This window comes from Carcharodon carcharias, chromosome 6 (genome assembly GCF_017639515.1).
Source record: "Carcharodon carcharias isolate sCarCar2 chromosome 6, sCarCar2.pri, whole genome shotgun sequence".
NCBI classification, from domain to species: Eukaryota; Metazoa; Chordata; class Chondrichthyes; order Lamniformes; family Lamnidae; genus Carcharodon; species Carcharodon carcharias.
The window spans coordinates 145,059,810-145,083,726 of record NC_054472.1 but is presented as its reverse complement, the minus strand read 5'-3'; the positions used below and the strand labels follow the sequence as shown (position 1 = coordinate 145,083,726).

At 46.2% G+C, this 23,917-nt stretch overlaps 1 protein-coding gene across 4 annotated transcripts in view; it reads left to right on the top strand.

Moving 5' to 3' along the window:
• The window catches only part of setd2 (SET domain containing 2, histone lysine methyltransferase), a 109,926-nt gene extending 87,002 nt beyond the window's left edge, over positions 1-22,924 (top strand). For 2 of the 4 annotated variants that reach the window (XM_041189726.1, XM_041189729.1), the window contains exons 15-23: positions 101-374; positions 2,113-2,791; positions 2,955-3,107; positions 5,882-6,021; positions 7,203-7,314; positions 7,615-7,683; positions 11,048-11,131; positions 20,531-20,632; positions 22,018-22,924. In XM_041189726.1, the coding sequence (XP_041045660.1) occupies positions 101-374; positions 2,113-2,791; positions 2,955-3,107; positions 5,882-6,021; positions 7,203-7,314; positions 7,615-7,683; positions 11,048-11,131; positions 20,531-20,632; positions 22,018-22,179 (1,775 nt within the window). In that variant the 3' untranslated portion in view covers positions 22,180-22,924. The remainder of the gene's footprint in view (positions 1-100; positions 375-2,112; positions 2,792-2,954; positions 3,108-5,881; positions 6,022-7,202; positions 7,315-7,614; positions 7,684-11,047; positions 11,132-20,530; positions 20,633-22,017) is intronic. The other 2 variants (XM_041189727.1, XM_041189730.1) reach the window with 2 other exon arrangements.
• Positions 22,925-23,917: the final 993 nt, after the last annotated feature.

The following is a 23,917-nucleotide window of genomic DNA, read 5'->3' as shown; positions in this document are numbered from 1 at the left end:
GCCTGGGAAGCCAGTGGGTTTCATTTTAAGTTATGTTTTATTTTAAGAGGGAAATGGGAACAACATTGAGCCAAACATTAATTTTCTGTCAATTTTCCAGTTGCCTTTGATGCTTTGATCCCAGTTGACAGTTCTTCTCATGGAGGGATCCTGAAGGTTTGCTCGTGTGCCTTTTTTTGTGTTCCAGAGCGTGGCAGGGATGGGACGTCACAGAAGGATATTTCTCAGACTCCGAAGACTCCAGTGAACATTGGAAAAGAGAAAGACGCTGACAAGACGCTCAGTAAGGATCGGAAAAAACGCAAACCAGCAACCTCGCCACCACCTTCGGCCTACGAGAGAGAAGGACTGAAGAGATCAGTTCCGGATGAAAGGCAAGCTTCTTTTCTGTTTTTATCCCTCTCTCATTGCTCTGAATGTGTTGTGGGTGCTACGAAGACCTCCTGTATAGCCCTCTTTCACCCAAGGCAGTGACTTATCACCTGCTATTTGGTTATGGAATGCGTCAAGCAGAACATGTTGTAGGATTACTGTTTTTAGGATTCTAAAGGGACCAGATAACGTACACCATAAAACCTTTTGTTTATATTGTGACTTTCATGACCTCAGGATGTCCCAAAGCACTTTATAACCAGAAGTATTATTGCATGTTTCATCACTGTTTCAACATGTGAAACACAAGCAGCAATGAGCTAATGACCGGTTAATCTTTTTTAGTGGCATTGGTTGAAGGAAATGTATTGGCAGAAGACCAAAGAGACCTACGCTGCTCTTCTCCAAATAATGTCTTGGGATCTTTTATGCCTACCTGAGGGGCAGGCGGGGTCTCAGTTTAACGTCTCATCTGAAAGATGACATCTCTGAGATTGCATCACCACCTCTGTACTGCACTGGGACATCAGTTTGGAATAAGTGCTCAAGTTTTTAGGGCTTCATGTAAATTATGTTACAGCTGTACTTCATTAGCTGAAAAGCAATTTGGATACCTGAGTTCATGAAAGGTGCCTATGCATTACAGATTATTGTAGTGCGCTGGTCCTGGCATTAGACTGGTAACCCAGAAGTCCTGAGATCAAGTTCCACCATAGTAACATTTTATGCAATAATACTCAACATGTGGGTTTCACTGGCATTTCTTGCACGTTCCTAGTTGATTTTGATGGCAGTAGTGAGCTACTTTCTTGTATCTCTGTAGCTGGCGCTCATGGCCCCCCTACAATGCAGTTAGGGAGATCCAGGATTTTAACCCAGCAGCAATGAAAGGTCCGAGTCAGAATGGTATGTGCCATGTAGGGGAACTTGGAGGTGATGGTGACCCCACATACCTGCTGCCTGTGTCCTTTTAAATGGTGGAGGGTCACGGGTTGGGGAAATCCTACCATGAATGCTGTAGACAACATGTACGATTGTGAAACTGAATTCAACAAATCGGGTAATTTGTGGGTTAGAAGCACGTAAAGTGACCAATAAAATTGCTGGATTTTTGTAAAAACTCGACTGATTTCCTGATGTCCTTCAGGGAAGAAATCATCCCTACCTGGTCTGGACTTGCATGTGGTTCCTGTTACATAATACACTAACATCTTGCATCCAAACCAAAGTTAAACTTCCAAAGGTGCTTCACGGGAGCATAATCAGACTAAAATTGACACCATGCCAAAGTAGGAACTGTTCAGGTGGGATGACCAAAAGCTGAATCAAAGAGTTGAGGTTTTAAAGAATGGCTTAAATTAAGTGAGAGAGGCAGAGAGGTTTAGGGAGGGAATTCCAGATCTCGGGAACTAGGTTGCTGGAGGCATGGCCACCAACAGTGGAGCAAAGGAGGTGGGCGATGCACAAGAGGCCCGAGTTGGAGGAATGCAGAGTTATCACTACTTTGTAGTGCTGGAGTTAATGCCCTTTGGAGTGCCCTAGTGGGATAGCTGACCACGTCCTGAAAATGAAATAATTAATTTGTACATGAAATGCATCATAAAGTTTATGAGGTGATGAGGCAAGTTTGGTTTAGAAAGAAACTCTGATTTCGGCTGTTGCTATGGTGAAGTTTTTAGTTTTATGGTTAATTATAAACTTTGCTTGACTGTGTAATGTTGCTTTTTTTCATGTTAAAAGGTATGACGGTGCAACACCAGCTAAGAAGAAGAAAACCAGGAGTAAACTATCCACCGAGGAACGGAGGAAGCTGTTTGAACAAGAAGTGGCACAGAGGGAGGCGCAAAAACAGAGTCTGTACCTGGTACAGCAGCAGCAGCAGCAACAACAGATACAACCGATTTGTGTTAGCTCGCAGGTGCCTTATGACTCTGGAACCTACAGCAACTCTCACCAGAGCTTTGCCAGTTACCCACCAGGCTACCCTCTGCAGACTTATGTTGACCCGGTCAACCCCAACGCTGGTAAAGTGCTCCTCCCGACACCGAACGTGGAGCCCCTGTGCCCGCCGCAGATGGGCTACGAGCACCCGCAGTCGCTGTTGGCGGAATCAATGCCTGCGGGTCACTCCGCAGTCCAACACCTGTCCCCCCAGGTGGATGTCCAGGGCCAGCAGTACCTAGCTCAGAGCCCCGTTGTTATCCCCCAGGACCCTAACGTGTCTGTGATACAGGTGTCGGGCACTCAAACGACTGGGCAGAGCTACGGGGTGTGGGATCCCAACCAGCAGACACTGGCAGTGCACCAGCAGTATGCCAGTGGACAACCCCAGACGCCGATTTATTACCAGGGACAGCCATGCCAGCCCGTATACAGTATATCCTCTCCTTATGGACAAGCTACACAGCAAATCGTCCAGGTACAGTTCTTTCCTTTTGTATTAATCGATCTCGTGGCATTTGGGGAGGGGAAGTATAAAAATGCAAGTCTTTCTTTCAATTGTCTCTATCTCGATGTGTGTGTGTCTCCCTCTCTGTCTCCTTCTCTGTCCCTCTCTATCTTTATGTCTTTGCTCATTGCAGAGTTACACTCAGTCAAGTCCTGAATGCGCACAGGGGCAGCAGTGTTTCCTGGCTCACCCGCAGGGTGCTGTCGCACAGCCGACAGCAGGAATGCTCGTGACATCATCGGCCCCGTCCTACCAGCAACCTGGGCAACCACAGACTGTACAGCAGGTACCTCCTGTGCCAATCCTTCTTGTCATGGCATTATTCTTCACACTGCTTCTCCCCTTCCTGCCATCACTACCCCACCCCCTGCATACTAATAACCCAAGACTTGAGCTAAAACTCATAACTTTATGCTTATGCACAGCTTAATAAGTATCAAGATGTCTGAAAGTGCGATGAGATATGGTCTGAATGAGCCTTTGGCTGAGTGGTAATGTTCTCGCCTCTCAATCAGAGAACGAATGATTTAATCCCTCTTCCCAAAAGTCGCAGCAAGAGGAGGCAGTAACTCTGCCTCTGAATTAACACTCATCCGGTGAGTGTGGGAGCCCATAAAATCCTCCTGTCCGGTAGGACTAACCACCCTACCAGCTGGTATTAAGTTGGCTACAGCCAAGAAAGCTCATGGTCTGTCAGACTCTTAAACAGCCTGTGAATCCTAAGTGTGAAGGTTTGAAAACATCATCATCAGCAAACTGGATGCCATTTTTGATGTTGTGTCTGTTAAGTATGCTGCCACGTGTATGTAGACAGATTGCAACTGTGTAGACACATGCAGGCACCCAGAGGCACTTATGTATACACATGCATAGGAAGCCCCATGCACATTGACATACATATGTACACACAGACATATCATGTGCACGCAAGCACATGTGCAAACATACACATATGCATAGGCACATTTTAACAGCGCACAATGAATGCACCATCAATCTGTTTTGAAGTTTTTAGAGAGGATCAGGGCGAATTTCAATCCACAGGATCTTCCACTAAGCAGAAAGAAAAGCTGGGAAACCTGGAAATTGGAAATAAAACCCCCAAATGCTGCAGAAGCAGAGCAGGGCTATCAGTACCTGAATGGTGAAAGACAGAGTAATGTTTCAGTTGGAGACCCTTCATCACAACTGAACACCGCAAAATGTAATCAAAGAAATGTAGGAAATTATTGCTACCATAGTTTGAATTGCTTTGTCCCAAAATTTATTCCGAATCTTTTGAGAGGTTTGGAGATACCAACTTTTTCTTGGTGGTTTTAATTTGTCCACAGCCTCTGTTTTCTCAAAATATAAATAAGCTATATCTAAAAATAAAATTAAAGCAGGCCCTTTGCTGAAAGTTGCTGGAGTCCCGATGTCTCAGTGATAACAGACCTCGATTCAGTGGAAGGTTTATGGACAGCTAGCTGCTTGACTTTGAAGCAATTGCATGACTTCCAGCTGCAGAAGCAGAGCAGGGCTGTCAGTACCTGAATGGTGAGAAAAACATCACTTCCTTTTTAAAAACAAAATTAAACATGTTAAACAGATACACAATAAAATATTGCAGGTTTGGTGCTAGATTTATCAGGGCTATTTCACACCTAATCTGGGATTCTCATTTTAAAACCAAGGTGTAGTGGGTCCCGTCATCATCACTGACAACAGCCCTTCCTCCAAGAACCCACCAGTTATTTGATTTATTAACCTGTAGCCTACTACAGACATTGGTTTATTTCATTTATCAGAAATAACGAGGGAGATATTAAATGCAGGCACAATTTTCTTTGTTTAGTTTTAAGTTACACTCAAATCCCAGTACTTCTACACACAATCAACCATTTGCCCTTAAACCAGCTGTTAGCACCGCAGGAGAAAGACTCCAGTAACCAGTATTGCTCATCAGTCCGGTGCCCATGGCAGGTGGCAGACATTTACCTTAGCCAATCTATCACCCGAGGCAGGCAATAGGGCCACCTGTCAGCTATTGTTCCCTTGTGTTTGCAACGTATGCATGCTGACTTTTTTGTTTGTTACTATATTGGCTTAAATGGCTCGCAAAGATTGTTTGATCAGCAGCTGTAGTAATTCTGCACATCTCAGAGTATGGTAATGTTAGGGTTGTGTAGCTGGACCATTAATCCAGAGAATGAAAGTTCAAATTCTACCACAGCAGTTTGAGAATTTGAATTTGGTTTTTAAAAATCTGGAAATAAAAAAGACTCGTATCAGTAAGATACGAGTGACCATGAAGATATCTGATTGTCATAAAATTCACAATTGATTCACTAGTATCCTCAAGGGAAACTTGATTCCTTGCTTGGTCTGGCCTGTGTGTGACTCCAGTCCCACAGCAGCTTGGAAGTTGATTCTTATTCACCCTCTCAAATGGAATATCTCGTCACTTAGTTGCATCAAACTGCTCCAAAAAGAAGGCCCAATGGCATCGCCTTGGGGTAACGAGAGATGGATAATAAATGCCACCTATGCCAAGACTGCCCGCTTCCTGAGAATGAATAAATAACCGTTTTGTTGTTCTGTATTAAAGTAATTTACAGGGATTTATGCATAGCAAAAGGCCAAATGTCTTTCTTTGCCTCCCTCTTCACTCCCTCACCAAATCTCCTGAAGACTTGGCTCATGGCTATGATTTGACACATTGGACACTCTGCAACACTTACCCAAGTGGCTGTTCTTTGAGTGCCTGTCCTTGACAGCAAATTTTGGAAGGCTCCTCATAGGAGCTTTCCACAGGGGAGTCACTGGTCAGAATCAGAAGTGGAAAACCCTGCTAATTTTCCCCAACTGTGGCACCACTATCCCAGCTCACACCGTGGACCTGGGGACTCCTTGGTGTATATTGATTCAGCCACTTATTGAGTAAATTGTTTCGGCCATGTGGGTGGGAAACACTCTGCCTTAACTTTCCTTGTTTCTCTGGGTATTTACAGCTTCAGTGCAACACAGGCTGTCGTTGGACTGTGTTTCTTTTTTAATGAATACTGTATGTTTAATCTCCAGCCAGAACTGATTGTCGTCAACAGCCTTCTTGATTTGCCACCCCCTTCACCTCCAAAGCCGAAGACTATCATCCTCCCCTCCAACTGGAAGACTGCCCGGGACCCGGAGGGAAAGATTTATTATTATCATGTGATAACCAGGTGGGTTTTCATGGGAACTCACCACATTCCCATCACAAACTTAATCCCAATGGGCTAGTAGAAGGGGTATAACCCTTGATGCAAGGCAGTTTATAATTATAGCTGTTCAGCCAAGAGGAGGTGACAGGAGGACCTGCTTCTGTGGTCATTGAGTCAGTGACCTAAAGAACTGGGCATCCGAGTTGAATCTAAATGCCAAACTCTCCTCTTTCCCCCATCCTGGCACCACCCAAAACTACTTGCAGGGATACCTTCACTGTGGCAGCGTCAAAATCCTGGAACACCTTCTCTAACAGCATCGTGGGTGTACCTACATCACATGGACTGCAGCGGTTCAAGAAGATGGCTTGCCACCACCTTCTCAAGGGCTATTAGGGATGGGCAATAAATGCTGGCCTAGCCAGCGACGCCCACATCCCGTGAGAGAATATAAAATAAATCTTGCAGTCATTCGCTTCGGCTATGCAGGATGTGGTTGAGATGTGCGGGCTTGTACAGCCGTAGAATTATAGCATTTCTCAGCATGGAGGGAAAATTCTAGCAATTGGGCTTGGCCGAGACACTTGGTGTTAGCTTTCCTCAGAGACACTTGGTGTTAGCTTTCCTCAGTGGTAGCACTCTTGCCGCATCAGAGACTCAAGCACTGAGGCTAGACTGATACTCCAGTACATAATTGAAGGAGTGCTACACTGCCAGAGATGCCTTTTTTTGGATGAGACATTAAACAGAGGCTGTCTGTCCTCTCAGGTTCCCATTGCACTATTTTGAAAATCTCTCCCCTGCCCTGGCCAATATTCATCCCTCAACCAATACCACTCAAACAGATGATCCAGTCATTGTTGTTTGAGAGTTCTTGTCGTACACAAATGTTGGCTGTGTTAAACCAGTAATTGCTATTTACTTCATCAGCTGCACCCCTAGAATCAATAAAGTATTCACTCGGCCTCTTTTTCTCATAGTTCATATTCCCAGTCTCTGTCGCCTCTGCTATGGCTCCAAGGATATGTTTAAATTACCCTATACCTGCACGCCCTCCAGTGCCAGTCTGACCAGAGCTGCATCCAATGCTCCGAACGGGGGTGTGAGCCCAAGTGTCCTCAACAATCTCCTGCTGTCCTATATCCATTTACCTCAACGCCCTAAGATCACACCTCACTCGATCATGTTGTTTATTCCTTCAGGCAAACCCAGTGGGACCCGCCATTGTGGGATGGAGGCAGTGACGACATGAGCGTGGGTCACGAAGCTGAAATGGATCTGGGGACTCCCACGTACGATGAAAATCCAGCCAAGGTGACTTTTCCTTCTGCTGAACCACGATGGGAGTTTCTGGTTGTGCGAAGATTTCTGTGTAAAAAATGAATGATTTTAGCATCTTTCACTCAGGGTCTCACCTGTTACTCAGGGCACCCTTCAGCCTTTGATGTGTTCCTGACCCAGTCACACCATTGTGTTTCTTACTTGATGGCATATTATTATCTGTTTGTGCTGGTTTGCTTCCTCACTGATGTTATCTGATTGAAGAGAGTGATATCTTTCAGCTAAAGAGAGTTGGGAGGGGGAATTTTATTATTTATTTCTTGTTACGTTTAGGACCCAGTACTTACTGAGCTACATGGACAAGATGGAAGTGGAGATGGGACACCTAACTCTTACAGCCAGGTATGTACACCTGTACAGCTTCTGCGTATACATGTGTGCCTGTGTGTGTGTTGGTGAGAAAGGGATTCCAATATTGGGATGACCAAAGCCATTGTCTTTCAGTCCCTGCCCCAACCTCTGTTCTGTCACCACTGACTCTCACCCTCTCCCTGGCAACTGTCCATGTCTGAACCAGATTGTTCACAACCTTTGTAATATTTCGCCCCAGGATGAGCTTCTGAACACCCATTTGCGCCATCACTAACACTGCCTATTAGCACCACCATAACATTGCCCGACCCTGCCCCACCTCAGCTCATCTGCTGCTGAAACCCCCATTCGTGGCTTTGTTACCTCTCGACTTGACTTTTCCAACACATTCCTGGATGGTCTCCTACATTCTACCTTCGGTAAACTTGAGGTCACAAAAAACTCTGCTGCCTGTGTTCCAACTCGCATCAAGTCTCATTCGCCTAATGCCCCTGTATGCTAATCTATATCGACTCCCGGTTAAGCAACGTCTTGATTTTTAAATTCTCATCCTTTTTTTCAAATCCTCCATGGCCTTGCCCTTTCTTGTTTCTGTAATCTCCTGTAACCCTGCAGCCCTCTGAGATATCTCCTAATTCTGGCTTTTTGCCTAGCGTTGGTGATCATTGCCTTTAGTTAGCTATGGCCCAAGCTCCGGAATTCCATCCCTACATTTCTCCTCCTCTTTACCTTGCTTTTCTCCTTTTAAGACACTTCTTAAAACCTTTCTCTTTGACCAAATTTTTGACCATCTGCCCTAATACCTCTTTATGTGGCTTAGCATCATGTTTTGCTTTATAATGATCCTGTGAAGTGCCTTGGGACACTTACATAAAAACGCTATCTAGGTACCCCCTTTAAAAAGGTACAATTTTAAATGGGAGCAGAGGGACCTAGGTGTATATGTGTATAAATCATTGAGAGCTGTTGATAAAGCATGTGGCATCCTAGGCTTTATTAATATGACTATAGAATACAAAAGCAAGGAAAAATTATATTAAACTTATATAGAACACTAGGTAGGCCTCAGCTAGAGTATTGCATCCAGTCCTGGGTGTCGCACTTTAGGAAGGATGTAAAGGCATTAGACAGATTGCAGAAAAGACTCATGAGAATGGTTCCAAGGATGAGGAACATGGATGGATGGATTGGAGAAATTGAGGCTGTTTTCCTTGAAGAAGAGAAGATTGAGTGGAGATTTAATAAAGGTATTCAAAATGATGAGGGGTTTGGACAGAGTAGATAGGGAGAAACTATTCCTATTTGTGAAACGTTCAAGAACAAGAGGGAACAGTTTAAGCTAATTGGCAAAAGAAGCAATGGCGACATGAAGAAAAGCTTTTTTCATGCAGTGAGTGGTTAGGACCTGGAATGTGGTGGAGGCAGGTTCAGTCAAAGCATTCAAGAGGGAATTGGATTATTATTAAAAGAAGAAGATACATGGCTGGAGGGAGAAGGTGGTGGAGTGGCACTAGGTGAATTTCCCTTTCAGAGAGCCAGCACAGACACAATGGACCAAATAGCCTCCTCTTGTGCTGTAACCATTTTTGATTCTGTGAAATACAGGCATAGATCCAGCTACAGTCGCATACTTCACCAAATTCACAGCCTGTATCCAGTAGCTGATCATTTTGCACACATTCTGCTTGCCATTACTTCATATAAATACCATTTCCCACATATGTACACCCTCCAAAAATCCAAAATGTTTAAGATTGTTTGCTGGAGCTGTGTGTAGCAGAATCCTTAATTTAATTTAACCAAATGTTTGCTTTGGCGGGAGGTGGGCGTGGTGCACAAAGCTATAACTACCATATTTAATGAAAAAGTAGTGTCTCTTTCCTTTTGTCACTCACCATTTCAGGTTTAATTAGTGTCATGGATCTTTCCACCAGGGTCCTGTTGTCTTTGATTGGGACCGCCTTTGACTTGTACTCTGCTGTTTCATTGTGGAATACAAAATCCTATTTGGCTTTGTTATTCTGCATTAATTAGAGATGTTGAATGTTGAGTCCACTAAGACTCCAAGCAGCTTTTGAGGCCTCCCAACTGATATTTTGTGGCTTGAACCAGGTTTATTATTGATGGTGGTTGGATTTCGCCTTTGACCCCAACCCCTGTCCCTTGTGAAGATATCAAGACTGCCCCTCACTTCTGCAGTACTATTTTGCGTTCTCCCTCACTCTGCATGCCATTGACACTGCTGCTAGCACCCACCACCTCCCCCCAAAACCACGTAGCTTAGTGCCGCCTAAGGCTGTGTTAGAGATATCAACTTTTTTTTAAATGATTAAAATCTACAAACTTAAGAGGACTAGTGATGTCAACTGAGGCAAATTGTTCACTGTTGTGAAACATTCAAATCCCAGTGGACAAGAGTTAAAAATGGGGACGTAAGAAAACAGGGAGGGTAGACCAGAGAATTATTTTCACCAAAGGAGAATAGTGTTGGTAAAGAAGTTAGCAGGGAAAGATAAGGATGAATGTGGATAAGGTACAATTGGATTTATTGATGAGAAGATATTGGGTGAAGGGATATGGTGAATAAATGACGTCAGGTCAATCCAAAGGACATAGATGAGGCATAGATTACAAAAGTAGGGAGGTCATGTTGAAGTTGTATAGAACCTTGGTGAGGCCACAGCTGGTACTGTGTGCAGTTCTGGTCGCCACATTATAGGAAGGATGTGATTGCACTAGAGGGGGTGCAGAAGAGATGCACCAGGATGTTTCCTGGGATGAAACATTTAAGTTATGAAGAGAGGTTGGATAGACTTGGGTTGTTTTCGTTGGAGCAGAGAAGACTGAGGGGCAATCTGATCAAGGTGTAGAAGATTATGAGGGGCATGGACAGGGTGGATAGGGAGCAGCTGTTCCCCTTAGTTGAAGGATCAGTCACAAGGGGACATAAGTTCAAGGTGAGGGGCAGGAGGTTTATGGGGGATGTGAGGAAAGATTTTTTTACCCAGAGGGTGGTGACGGTCTGGGATGCACTTCCTAGGAGGCTGTTGGAGGCAGGTTGCCTCACATCCTTTAAAAAGTACCTGGGTGAGCACTTGGCATGTCGTAACATTCAAGGCTATGGGCCAAGTGCTGGTAAATGAGATTAGGTAGGTCAGGTGTTTCTCACATGTCGGTGCAGACTTGATGGGCCGAAGGGCCTCTTCTGCACTGTGATTCTGTGACTTGTTGGATTAAAGCCTTTTCATGTTTTATGCTGCTGTGGTGTTAAAATTGGGTGAGTGCTGATTTCCACCACCTAACCTGGCGTGATCTGGGAACCCAACTGTAACTCATTACCTTGCTACATTTTTATTTATGAAATTACCAAAATCCTTCCATTTTCTTCTAATAGTCAGCCAAGAAAAAGCCTAAAACTGCAGAGGCCGACACCTCAACCGAGCTCGCCAAAAGGAGCAAAGAGATGTTCAGGAAGGAGGTAAGTCTATACCTTGGCTTTTCTCCCTCTTCCTCTATTTCCCACCCACCACATCCCCAAATCTATCCTCACCAACATCGCCTCGCACCTTAGTTTCCCAATGATTCCATGGGTCTCTCAGTATCCTGGCCAACATTCCTCCATCAATCAACACGAAGAACAAATCAACTGTTGCATATTCCGTGCGCAAAACAACTGCCAAACCCCCATTCACCACCACTGCCCCCCCCCCCAACAAGAAAATTAGATAAATTGGTCATTTATCTCATTGCTTCTTGATTGTGTAAAAAAAAATAAGGCTTTAAAAATAATTGGATATTAATTGCTCCTAGAAGTGCCATTTAAGGACTTTATAAAAGTATGTCTATATTTTTCCTATTTTTTTTGTTTCTATTGTAAAGTGCAAATATAAAGCTAAGGAAGTAAGCAATTAGAAGGGAAGTCAGGCAGGAGGATTGGGGAGAACTGGAGGGCAATTGAGATTTTTTTATTCATTCACGGGATGTGGGCATCACTGGCTAGGCCAGCATTTATTGCCCATCCCTAATTGACCTTGAGAAGGTGGTGCTGAGCTGCCTTCTTGAACCTCTGCAGTCCATGTGGCGTAGGTACACCTAAAGCACTCATAGGGAGGAAGTTCCAGGGAAGTACATTAAAGTCACCAGCGTTTGTGAGTTTTGCGGGAATTGGATGCCTTTCTAAAGGAAGAATGGACTGAGGAGGTAGTGAGATGGCTGGGAGGAGGTGGATCTCTGAAAAACATAGTATCAAAAGAAAAATTCAGCCCTGGCTTTTAAGAAGTGACTCATTGTCTGAATTGCTAATAGGTCATTAATTCAGTGAGCTTTCCTACTGCTCTCAGCAGCATAAGCCCAACTCTCAAATATGCCATCTGAATGCAACCCTATTTTACATCAGTGTGTCCTGCTCCTAAGAACATACCCCAATCTCCCATGGACATGATCCTTTCCCAAGGCTGAACTCCCATCTCTCATAAATAAACCCTCCTCCTATGGATGTGCTCCCATCTCTCATGGGCAGAACCCCCCCTCCCAAAGATGTACCCTCATCTCGAATGCACATAACCTCTTCCTGAAGATGTTTCCCTATCTCTCATGGGTGCCCCTTGAAACCCTGAGAAGGTGTTGGTGAGCCGCCATCTTGAATCATTGCAGTCCATGTGGACTGCATGTTGCCACAATGCTGTTAGGTATTTCCAAGATGTTAACCCAGCAACAATGAAGTAACAGTAATATCTGCCTGAGTCAGGTTGACATGTAACTTGACGGTGATGATGTTCCTATGCACCTGCTGTCCTCCTGTTTCTAGGTGGAGGAGCAGTTCCTGAAGAAGCCTTGGTGACTTGCTGCAGTGCATCTGTTAATAGTACACATTACGCCACAGCATGCTGCTGGCAGAGGGAGTGCATGTTTAGGTTAGTGGGTAAAGTGCTAGATTAGATTTAGCAGGTCCCAGCCTGACTGTACCTTATCACACTACCCCAAAAATTCTCTTGTTTCTTTACCAGGAGGCTGGCATGTCGTCAACTGGATTTTTTAAAAATTCTTTCACGGGGTGTGGGTGCCACTGTCTAGGCCAGCATTTATTGCCCATCCCTAATTGTCTTTGGGAAGGAGGTGGTGAGCGGCCTTCTTGAACCACTGCACTGCAAGTGGTGTAGGCACACAGCACAGTGCTGTTAGAAAGACAGCATTTTGACCCAGCATCAGTGGAGGCTTAGTCATTGAATATGTGATATAGTTTTGAGTCAGGATGGTGTGTGCCTTGCAAGGGAACCCATGGTGTTCCCAGGTTAGGCGAGGACAGGATCTGGCAAGACTGCAATGCTTGCATCCCAAGACCAAATGGTCTCCTAGCACTCACTGACCTGTGCTGAGTTAGATAATGTTAGTTAATATGATGAGGGCATAAATACTTTCTAACCCACTAGAAACAGCGTCGGGCTCATCAATCACCCTCACACAGCATGTAACTTATTCATAGATAGTTGTGAGGCAGCGGGGTGCAACTGACACCCCATCAAGAACCAACTCCTTCAGTTGTGGGGAGGTGGATGTGGAAAAGGAGGAGGCTGAAGGGGAGATATTTTAAAAAGCAATGGGGAAACATGCCATGTTTGTCAGAAAAAAAAATAGAAGCTGGCCAGTGTTTACAGGGAGTGCAATGAAGGCTCACCAGACTAATCCCTGGGATAGCAAGATTGTCCTATGAGGAAAGGTTGATGAGGCTGGGCCTGTATTCTCCAGAGTTTAGGAAAATGAGAGGCCATATCATTGAAGCATACAAAATTCTCACGGGGCTTGTTAGGGTAGGTCGCAGGAAGGATGTTTTCCCCCCGCTGTGGGGGGGATTCTAGAACCAGGGGACACGGTCTCAGAATTAGAGGTGGGCCATTTAGGATCGAGATTAGGAGGAATTTCTTGGGTCAGAGGGTTTTGAATCTTTGGAATTCTCTACCCCAAAGCCTGTGGAGACTCAGTCATCGAGTATGTTCAAAACAGAGGTCAATAAATTTCGAGATACCAATGGCATCAAGGGATAGTACGGAAAGATGGCTTTGAGGTAGAAGATCAGCCATGATCTAGTTAAATGGCGGAGCAGGCTTGAGGGGCCGAATGGCCTACTCCTGTTCCTGTGTTCCTAGAGAGGGCCCCATTGTCACAATTTAATGTGAGCGTGAATGCGGCTTTTAAGCACAGGCCAAATCAAATAAAAGGAAACAAGCGGGCTTCGTAGTCTTGTAAGTAGGTTTTTTAGAAAGTGAATGGCATTAACCTGTACCAAGGTCACCCAAGGCAGGCATGCGAGGCAACATGGATTTGCACAACTGCAGACCAAACAAGAGGACATGGGAGCTTGGATATTGTTTTATCTTTCAGTAATTATTATCCCTAAATTTGTGATCACGTTCTGGAATGCTGCAGTTCATTAAATAATTCAACCTTTCTGTAACTTTATTATGTCTTCTCCCCTTCAAGCTGCCCACTCCAGACACTCGAGTCCATAATCCAGACTGATGCTCCAGTGCAGAGCTGATGGAGTGTTGCACAGTCAGAGGTGGCATCTTTTGGACAAGACATTTAACCGAGTTCCTGTTTGCTGTCTCGGGTGGATGTAAAAAAAGATCCCAACATATTGTTTGAGGAAGAACAGGAGAGTTCTTCCCAGTGTCTTGACCAATATTTATCTCTCACCCAATATTGCTAAAATAGCATATATCTGCCCCTTGATGGCATTGCTATTTGTGGGATCTTGCTGTGTAATATTGGTCTCTGCGTTTCTACATTTTTACAATTGCGTTTACATAGCACCTTTAATGTAGTAAAACACGCCATAACACTAAGCCACATAGAGAGAGATATGTATAGGAGTCAAGAGCAGTAGAGAGGTGGAGAGGTTTAAGGAGGAAATTCCTGAGCTTATGGCCTTGGCAGCTAAAGGCCACGGTCTAGTGATTAAAATCAGGGATGCGTAAGAGACCAGAATTGGAAGAGCACAAATATCTTGGTTGTAGGGGTGAAGGAGATTACAGGGGCGGGGAGGAGTGAGACCACGAAGGAATTTGAAAACAAGGGTGGAACTTATAAAATTATGGCATTGCTTAACCAGGAGCCAATGTGGTCAGTGAGCACAGGAGTGATGGGCAAATGGGATTTGGCACAATTTAGGATGTGGACAGCAGAGGTTGCATTTATGGAGGCTGGCCAAGAGTGCTTTGGAATTGTCAAGCCCAGAGATGACAGTCATAAGACCATATCTTCAAAGTCATTCAATTGTTCGTAATAGAGTACAAACCGTTCTCAACCAACCCATGCTCGAAAATCCTAAATGTCTACTGTTAGATATGATTCCGCGATTGTGCAGCACTTGCTGAACAATCCTGAGTGCACTATTAGCCACACTAACAACCAATTTAATGTAATCAGTTGAGCTCGTAACATGGCTCAATTACGCTCGCAAGAAGTATCAAACAATCATATGCAGGGACCCATTCCCTGCAAACAAAAGGAATGTGTTCAGCCTTGAATCTTTCTTGAATTACCTGAAAGCTTGGGGAGCCTATAGTCCTCCAATGCTTTCTCTATGGCAATGCCTTGGTCAATCAGAGTTGACTTGCCAACCAATTAGCACCCTTTTCTCCTATAGCATAAATCGTTGTGATCATTTGAAATTTGGCATTCTTGCATTTGTCCTGATGAGTGTGAGATGAAAAGCTTCAGCAACATGTCTCTTTTCAATATTCAAGATAACAGAAACTTGGATGAGTGTTTCAGCAGCAAATGAGCTGAGCTGGGGCGGAAACCAGATATGTCACTGAGGTGGTAATAGGTGGTCTTAGTGATGATATAGATAACGTGGTTAGAAGCTCATTTCAGTTTCACCTCAAAAGCACTTCATTAACTGTAAAGCACTGTAGGACATCCTGAAGATAAGAAGAGGGATAGGCCATTTAATCCTTTGAGCCTTTTGCACCATTCAATTAGAATCTTGACTAATCTGTTGCTCAACTCCATTTCCCTGCCTTTGGTACTTAATAAAAAATCTTTCAATCTCAGTCTTGAAAAATTCCAGTGATCCATCATCTACAATCTTTTGGGGAAGGTGTTCCAGATTTCCACTATTCTGGGTACAAAAATAACTTCACCCCTGTCACCATCTACAAGACACAAGTCAAGAATGTGATGGAATACTCTCCAATTGCCTGGATGAGTTGCAGCTCCAACAACACTCGAAGCTTGACACTATCCAGGACAAAACAGCTCGCTTGATTGGCACCAAATCCATAAACATGATCCCACCACCACCAACACACAGTATCAGCAGTGTGTACCATCTACAAGATGCACTGCAGGAACTAACCAAGGCTCTTTAGACAGCACCTTCCAAACCCATGATCACTATTATCTAGAAGGACAAGGGCAGCAGACACTTAAGAACACCACCACCAGCAAGTTCCCCTCCAAGTCACACACCCAACCCTGACTTGGAAATATATCACCGTTCCTTTATAGTCACTGGGTCAAAACCCTGGAACTCCCTCCTTAACAGCACTGTGGGTGTACCTACTCCACAAGAACTGCAGTGGTTCAAGAAGGCAGCTCACCACCACCTTCTCGAGGGCAATTAGGGATGGGCAATAAATGCTAGCCTAGCCAGTGACACCCACATCCCTGAATAAATTTTTTTTTAAAGATTTTTGGGTATGATTACATAGCGGTTAAGTTACTGGACTGAGTTTGAATCCGACCATGGCAACTAGATGAAGTTAAATTCAGTTAGGTAAGTAAATTTGGAATAAAATACTAATCTGTCATGGTGATCATGATACTACTAGATTGTCAGAGAGGAATGAGCATCGCACAGTTATTGTAGTAGTGTTCACTTGAGGATGTCCTCCAGTGTGTTATGTGGCACCACCAACAAACTAAATAGAATTGATTCAGAAAAGATTTAGCAGCTCAAAACTGGGAATCCATGAGACACTGGGGACCATCAGCAGCAGCAGAATTGTATACATTCACAATCTATAACCTCATGGCCCAGCATATCCCCTATTCTACTATTACCATCAAGTCAAGGGATTAACATTGGTTCAATAAGGAGTGCAGGAGGGCATGCCAGGAGCAGTACCAGGCATACCTAAAAATTGGTACCAACCTGGTGAAGCTACAACACAGCTCTACTTGCATGCTAAACAGCTGAAGCAGCATGTGCTAGACAAGATTTAAGTAATCCCACAACCAATGGATCAGATCAAAGCTCTGCATTCCCTGCCACATCCAGTAGTGAATAGTGGTGGACAATTAAACAACCACATTTGCAACCGTCTCCAACCATGAGTGCCGATTGGCTGGTTCATCTTGGCCTCTTCCTGAAATCCCCACAATTCCCTCCATGTGATATCAAAAAAACAACAAAAGGCAGTGGATACAGCAAAGGCTACGAGTCCCATCAACATCCCAGCTTTAGTGCTCAAGACTTGTGTTCCAGAACTAGCCATACCTCTAGCCAAGCTGTTCCAGTACAGCTACAACACTGGCATCTACCCAGCAATGTGGAAAATTGCACAGCTATGTCTACAAAAAGCAGGACACATGGCCAGTTACCACCCCATCAGTCTTCTCTATCATCAGTAGGTTGAAGGAATGGGCCATTGACAGCGTGTTCACCAGTGTTTCATTGGGTTCTGCCAGAACCAATCGGTTCCTGACCTCATTACAGCATTGGTCCAAACATGGACGAAAGAGCTGAACTGAAGAACTTAGGTGAAAGTGGACTGCTCTTGACATCAAGGAGCCCTAGCAAAATTGAAGTCAACGGAAACTGGTTGGAGTGAAATTTAACACAAAGAAAAATGCTTGTGGTTGTTTGAGACCAATCACCATTAGCTGCTTCATCAATGAACCTTCCCTTTATCACAGTGTCAGAACTGGGGATGTTAACTGATGATTATAGTGTTCAGTTCCATGCTCAATTTTTCAGATAATAATGCAGTCCATGCCAACATGCAGCAAGACCTGGACAACTGATAAGTAACAAGTAACATTTACTCCAGGCAGTGACCATCTCCAACAAAAAGAGCTTCCAACCATGTCCTCATGACATTCCGTGGCATTACTGTCACTGAATTGCCCATCAACATCCTGGGAGTTACCATTGACCAGAAACTGAACTGAATCAGCCATATAAATACAGTGGCTACAAGAGCAGGTCAGAGGCTGGGAATCATGCGGTGAGTAACTCACCTCCTGACTCCCCAAAGCCTGTCCACCATCTACAAGGCACAAGTCAGGAGTGTGATGGAATATGTCCCACTTGCCCTGATGAGTGCTGATCCAACACTCAAGAAGCTCAACACCATCCAAGACAAAGCAGCCTGTTTAATCTGCATTCCATCCACCACCTTAAATATTCACTCCCTTCACCACCAGTGCAAAGTGACAGCAGTGTGTACCATCTACAAGATGCACTGCAGCAACTCACCAAGGCTCCTTCGACAGCACCTTCCAAACCCACAACCTCTACCACTGAGAGGGAGAAAGGCAGCAGGTGTATGTGAGTACCACCACCTCCTCCAAGAACCCCCCAACCCCTGCTAAAATCCACACACCCTCCTGACTTGGAACTATCGGTCCTTCACTGTCGCTGCATCAACAGTCAAAATCCTCACAGCTAACGTGTGGTTCAAAAAAGCAATTCACCAACAACTTCTTGAGGGATATGTGGAACACTCCTTGTTCCAATCCTACTCAGACCCCTTCCCACAACTCTTCTTTCGGTACATCGATGACTGTTTTGGTGCCGCTTCATGCTTTCGTCTGGACCTGGAGAAATTTTTCAATTTTGCTTCCAAGTTCCACCCCTCCATCACTTTCAAATGGTCCATCTCCGACACTTCCCTTCCCTCCCTTTTCCCCTCTGTCTCAATTTCTGGTGATAGACTGTCCACCAATATTCATTACAAACCCACCGACTCCTACAGCTCCTCACACCCCGCTTCCTGTAAAGATTCCATCCCATTCTCTCCGTTCCTTTGCCTCCGGTGCATCTGTTCCGATGATGCCAGTTTCCAAAGCAGTGCTTCTGACATGTCTTCCTTCTTCCTTAACCGAGGTTTCCCACCCACCGTGGTTGACAGGGTACTAAACCGTGTCCGACCCATCTCCTGCGCCTCTGCCCTCGCACCTTCCTCTCCCTCCCAGAACCATGATAGGGTCCCCCTTGTCCTCACTTATCATCCCACCAGCCTCCACGTTCAAAGGGTCATCCTCCACCATTTCCGCCAACTCCAGCATGATGCCACCACCAAACATATCTTCCCTTCATCCCCCCTGTCGGCATTCCGTAGGGACCATTCCCTCCTGGACACCCTGGTCCACTTCTCCATCACCCCAACACCTCAACCCCCTCCCACGGCACATTCCCATGCAATCGCAGGTGTTACACCTGCCCCTTTATTTCCCCCCACTTCACCATCCAAGGGCTCAAACACTCCTTTCAAGTGAAGCAGCATTTCACTTGCACTTCCCTCAATTTAGTCTACTGCATTCGCTGCTCCCAATGCGGTTTCCTCTACATTGGGGAGACCAAACGCAGACTGGGTGACCGCTTTGTGGAACACCTTTGGTCTGTCTGCAAGCATGACCCAGACCTCCCTGTCGCTTGCCATTTCAACACTCCACCCTGCTCTCGTGCCCACATGTCCGTCCTTGGCCTGCTGCATTGTTCCAGTGAAGCTCAACTCAAACTGGAGGAACAGCACCTCATCTTCCAATTAGGCACTTTACAGCCTTCCGGACTTAACATTGAGTTCAATAGCTTCAGGCATGAACTCTCTCCTCCATCCCCACCCCTTTTAGATCCCCATTTTTGCTATATTTTTTAGTTTTTATTTTTTCCACTTATTTTCATCATTTTTTAAAAATGTATTTCCATTTTTATTCATTGTTTTATCCCCAGCTTTTAGCCTTTTCAATCTTTTTTCTTCCCACCAGCATTTCCTCCCTCCACCCTGCCCCCACTAAAGCCTTCGGTCACTTTCCAGAGTGCTTACCGTGGTTTGGCCATTATCACACTCTGCTTTCCACTCTTAATGTCACCATTAGCACCTCCTTTAGCCAGCACCACCACTATTAGCAACCCTTTGACCTTTTGTTTATGACATCTTTTGCAATCTCTCCTTTGCCTCCACCTATCGCTGGCCTTCTATCCAGCTTCACCAGTTCCACCCTCCTTAATCAGTATATATTTCACCACATTTCTACTTCGCTTTAGCTCTGAAGAAGTCATACGGACTTGAAACGTTAACTCTGCCTTTCTCTCCACAGATGCTGTCAGACTTGCTGAGTTTTTCCAGCATTTTTTGTTTTAGTAACTTCTTGAGGGCAACTGGAGATGGGCAATAAATATTGGCCGAGCCAGTGAAGCTCACATCCCATGAAGGAGTAAGAAAAGCAGCCTGCCTTCAATTTCCCCACCAGATGAAATATATTCTCTGTATCTATCCTATCAAATCCTTTTAGAATTTTAAACACCTCAATTAGACCCATCCTCAATCTTCCTCCAGGGAATACAATATGGAACCTGTCCTCCTAAATTAATCCCTGAGACCATGGTATTATTGTGACAAATCTGCACTGTAGCTGCTATAAGACCAAATCACCTCCCTGAGGTGCAGTGTCCAAAACTGAACAAACCTGATCGTTCTGTATAAATGTAACTTTCTTACTGATTTAGGTGCTGCTCATTCTATAGTATTAGCCCAGTGATGGTCATGACTGAGGGGGAAGAGAAATACATACAGTAGAAGTTTGTCAGCTGGGGGAGGGGGACAATACTACTTTTTGTCCACAATCTCACTTCCTCTCCTCTTTCCAGATCTCCCAGTTCATTGTTCTGTGCCTGAATCCCTACCGGAAACCTGACTGTAAATTAGGAAGAATCATAGCAACAGAAGACTTTAAGCATCTGGCTCGGAAGGTAAGGACACAGAAAACACCTTTTAGCTGTGTGGTAGGATTTCTTTACTGGGGCCCCATGGCAAAACGAATGCCTGAAAGACTTGCTGATTGCCCTGTGCCATAGTATGGTACTGAAGCACGCAGACGAGGGAGAGATCCCTGCTCGATCAGCAGTCGGAGCAGTGATGGCTGACCTCAGCCTCAGAGAGAGTTTACAGTTACCCCTGTTCACCTTTAGGCTAGAGTAGGGGGAAGTTGCCTTGGTTGAAAGTGTAACTGTGAACGTCAGGTCAAGCTGAACCGGGATGACCCCATAGTTCACCAGTCTACTGGGCTCTCACTGTCCAGATCCCTGTGTGATTAAATTACCAGTTGAGTGAAGCACCAGAGTGAAGTCAGCACTAATGGATATGAAGGTAAACTCTAATCCCCAGTCAGAGTGGGGAACTGCAAGGAAGATATATCGCAGACAGATAATAACTACTTTGTTTCATCTCCCCTTCCTGCTCCCTCTTCACTTCTCTCTCTCTTCCCCCGCCCGCCTTTTTCTCTCTCTTCCCCCGCCCGCCTTTTTCTCTCTCTTCCCCCGCCCGCCTTTTCCTCGCTCTTCCCCCGCCCGCCCGCTCGCTCTTGCCCCGCCCGCCCGCTCGCTCTTGCCCCGCCCGCCCGCTCGCTCTTGCCCCGCCCGCCCGCTCGCTCTTGCCCCGCCCGCCCGCTCGCTCTTGCCCCGCCCGCCCGCTCGCTCTTGCCCCGCCCGCTCGCTCTTGCCCCGCCCGCCCGCCCTTCCCCCACCCGCCCGCCCTTCCCCCACTTGCCCCGCCCGCCCGCTCTTGCCCCGCCCGCCCGCTCTTGCCCCGCCCGCCCGCCCGCTCTTGCCCCGCCCGCCCGCCCGCTCTTGCCCCGCCCGCCCGCCCGCTCTTGCCCCGCCCGCCCGCCCGCTCTTGCCCCGCCCGCCCGCCCGCTCTTGCCCCGCCCGCCCGCCCGCTCTTGCCCCGCCCGCCCGCTCGCTCTTGCCCCGCCCGCCCGCTCGCTCTTGCCCCGCCCGCCCGCTCGCTCTTGCCCCGCCCGCCCGCTCGCTCTTGCCCCGCCCGCCCGCTCGCTCTTGCCCCGCCCGCCCGCTCGCTCTTGCCCCGCCCGCCCGCTCGCTCTTGCCCCGCCCGCCCGCCCGCTCTTGCCCCGCCCGCCCGCTCTTGCCCCGCCCGCCCGCTCTTGCCCCGCCCGCCCGCTCTTGCCCCGCCCGCCCGCTCTTGCCCCGCCCGCCCGCTCTTCCCCCTCCCGCCCGCCCGCTCTCTCTTCCCCCTCCCAACCGCTCTCTCTTCCCCCTCCCGCCCGCTCTCCCACTCTCTCTTCCCCCTCCCTCCCTCCCTCCCGCCCGCCCTTGTTCATTCCTTCTTTGTTCTGCAGTTGACACACGGTGTCATGAACAAGGAGCTGAAACAATGCAAGAATCCCGAGGACCTCGAGTGCAATGAAAACGTGAAGCATAAAACCAAGGAATACATCAAGAAGTACATGCAGAAATTTGGCGCCATTTACAAGCCTAAAGAAGAACCAGATGTGGATTGAATAATAAACCCCTCTCTGTTCCCCCTCCCCCAGCCCTGCCCCATCCTTGAGCAAAAGCCCATGTGAATCTATAACCAGCTTCTCAGTCTCCTCATAGCTATCTGTATTATACTGTTTTAACGCATATGTGAATATATTGAGAAGGCAAAGAAACCACTTCTAGTTAACGACTAGTCCCTGTTCACTTTGACAATTACATTTTTTGAGGGAGGGAGGTTGCAGGGTCAGGGAGGGTTTCATCGTTCTCCCTATTTTACTGTGTAAATATTATAGTATTGGTTAGATATCAATTCAGTCTGACTGTATATCACCGACAGTCAACAGAAAACTGTCGTACTTTAAAAGAAACATTTTACTGTATTAAATTTTTACGGACTTTTTTATGTAAAGAAAATGTTTAAAAAAAAAACTTTTTTGCTTTCAATTTAATGTCAGCAAAATGAGAAATTGTGACGAGTGTGTTTTGGAAAAAAAGTTTTAAAACTTTTTTCTGTTTTTTTAAAAAAAAACTTGTGCAAAATGATCTGTGACTAGTACTGACTTAAAAGTTGCCGTTTTTTTTGTTGTTTGGATAGCGGCGATGGTGTTTATTCACTGACTGAGCAAAGGAAGGTCTTTAGCTGGTTAAACAAAATTAATTTTAATTAGGATCAACCTTTCTGTCCCCATCTCCCTCCCAGAAAAGACAAGGGAGTAACCAGGCCAAACAGGCCAGGAAGGTTCTCAGTTCAGACTCTCCCCCCGCCCCCCCAACCCCCGCCACTCCAGCCCACACACACACCCCCCCCCCCCACCCCAACCCCGATCTGTTCCGAGTTAGTTGATCTCAGCCAGTTCGGGGCGGTTGGGAGAACGTGTTGGTTAAAGGCTGTACATTGGACTAGGGTTGGGAAATGGCAAACGCATTGGGGCAGCCTTCTTGGCTCCTGATCACTAGCCAGTGCAAACCCTACCCCCCCCCCCTCCCTCAACCCCTTCCCACCTCCTAGCAGAGAGTGAGATTGTGTGAGAGTAGGAGTGCGCTCTGCCGTGATGCCCCCTGTATTCCAATCGGCTGTCAACACTAACTTAATCTGGCCTCTCAGGGGGCGGCACCTGTGTAACTGGATCCCTTTGTTGGGAGAAGAGGTTTTTTAATATCAAAATTGATGTTATTTTCACAAGTTGCTGTGGGAACTAGAGGGGTGGTTTTTCTTTTCTGTAAGAAGGTGCAGCTTACTCTCCTGGTTTGCTTCGGATCCCGAACAATATTTCAGGCACTGTGGTCAGTGATGGCAAAGCAGAGTTAGCAAGTCGCTTACAAAATCTACCCCCCCCCCACCCAACAACCCACATTCCCCCCCACCCCCACTCTGAATAAACCCCCTCCACTCCCTTTCCGCAGCCAATAATCAGCACCCCGCCCTTGGCAAACTTTGGGCCAAGCTATCAGCTGTGGCGTTGGGGGCCACCATTGGATCAGCCACTCGTTTTACAGCCCATAAATAGAAGTTGTTGGGTGGTGAGAGAGGGGTCTCTAGCGGGTGGCTGGCCTGTGACCACCCATTCCACCATGTCTCCCCCTCCCTGGCCACAGTTGCAAATTTAGCCTAAAATCTGTAAGGCTCGTGGGTTTCGTGACATGAGCCAATCTGATATTTAAAAATGGTGTTCAATTAATGTGGAATTTTTTAATTATTAAATTAAAGCTTATTACACAGGAGGGAGGGGGCAGGAGACAGTAGCAGGAACATGATGT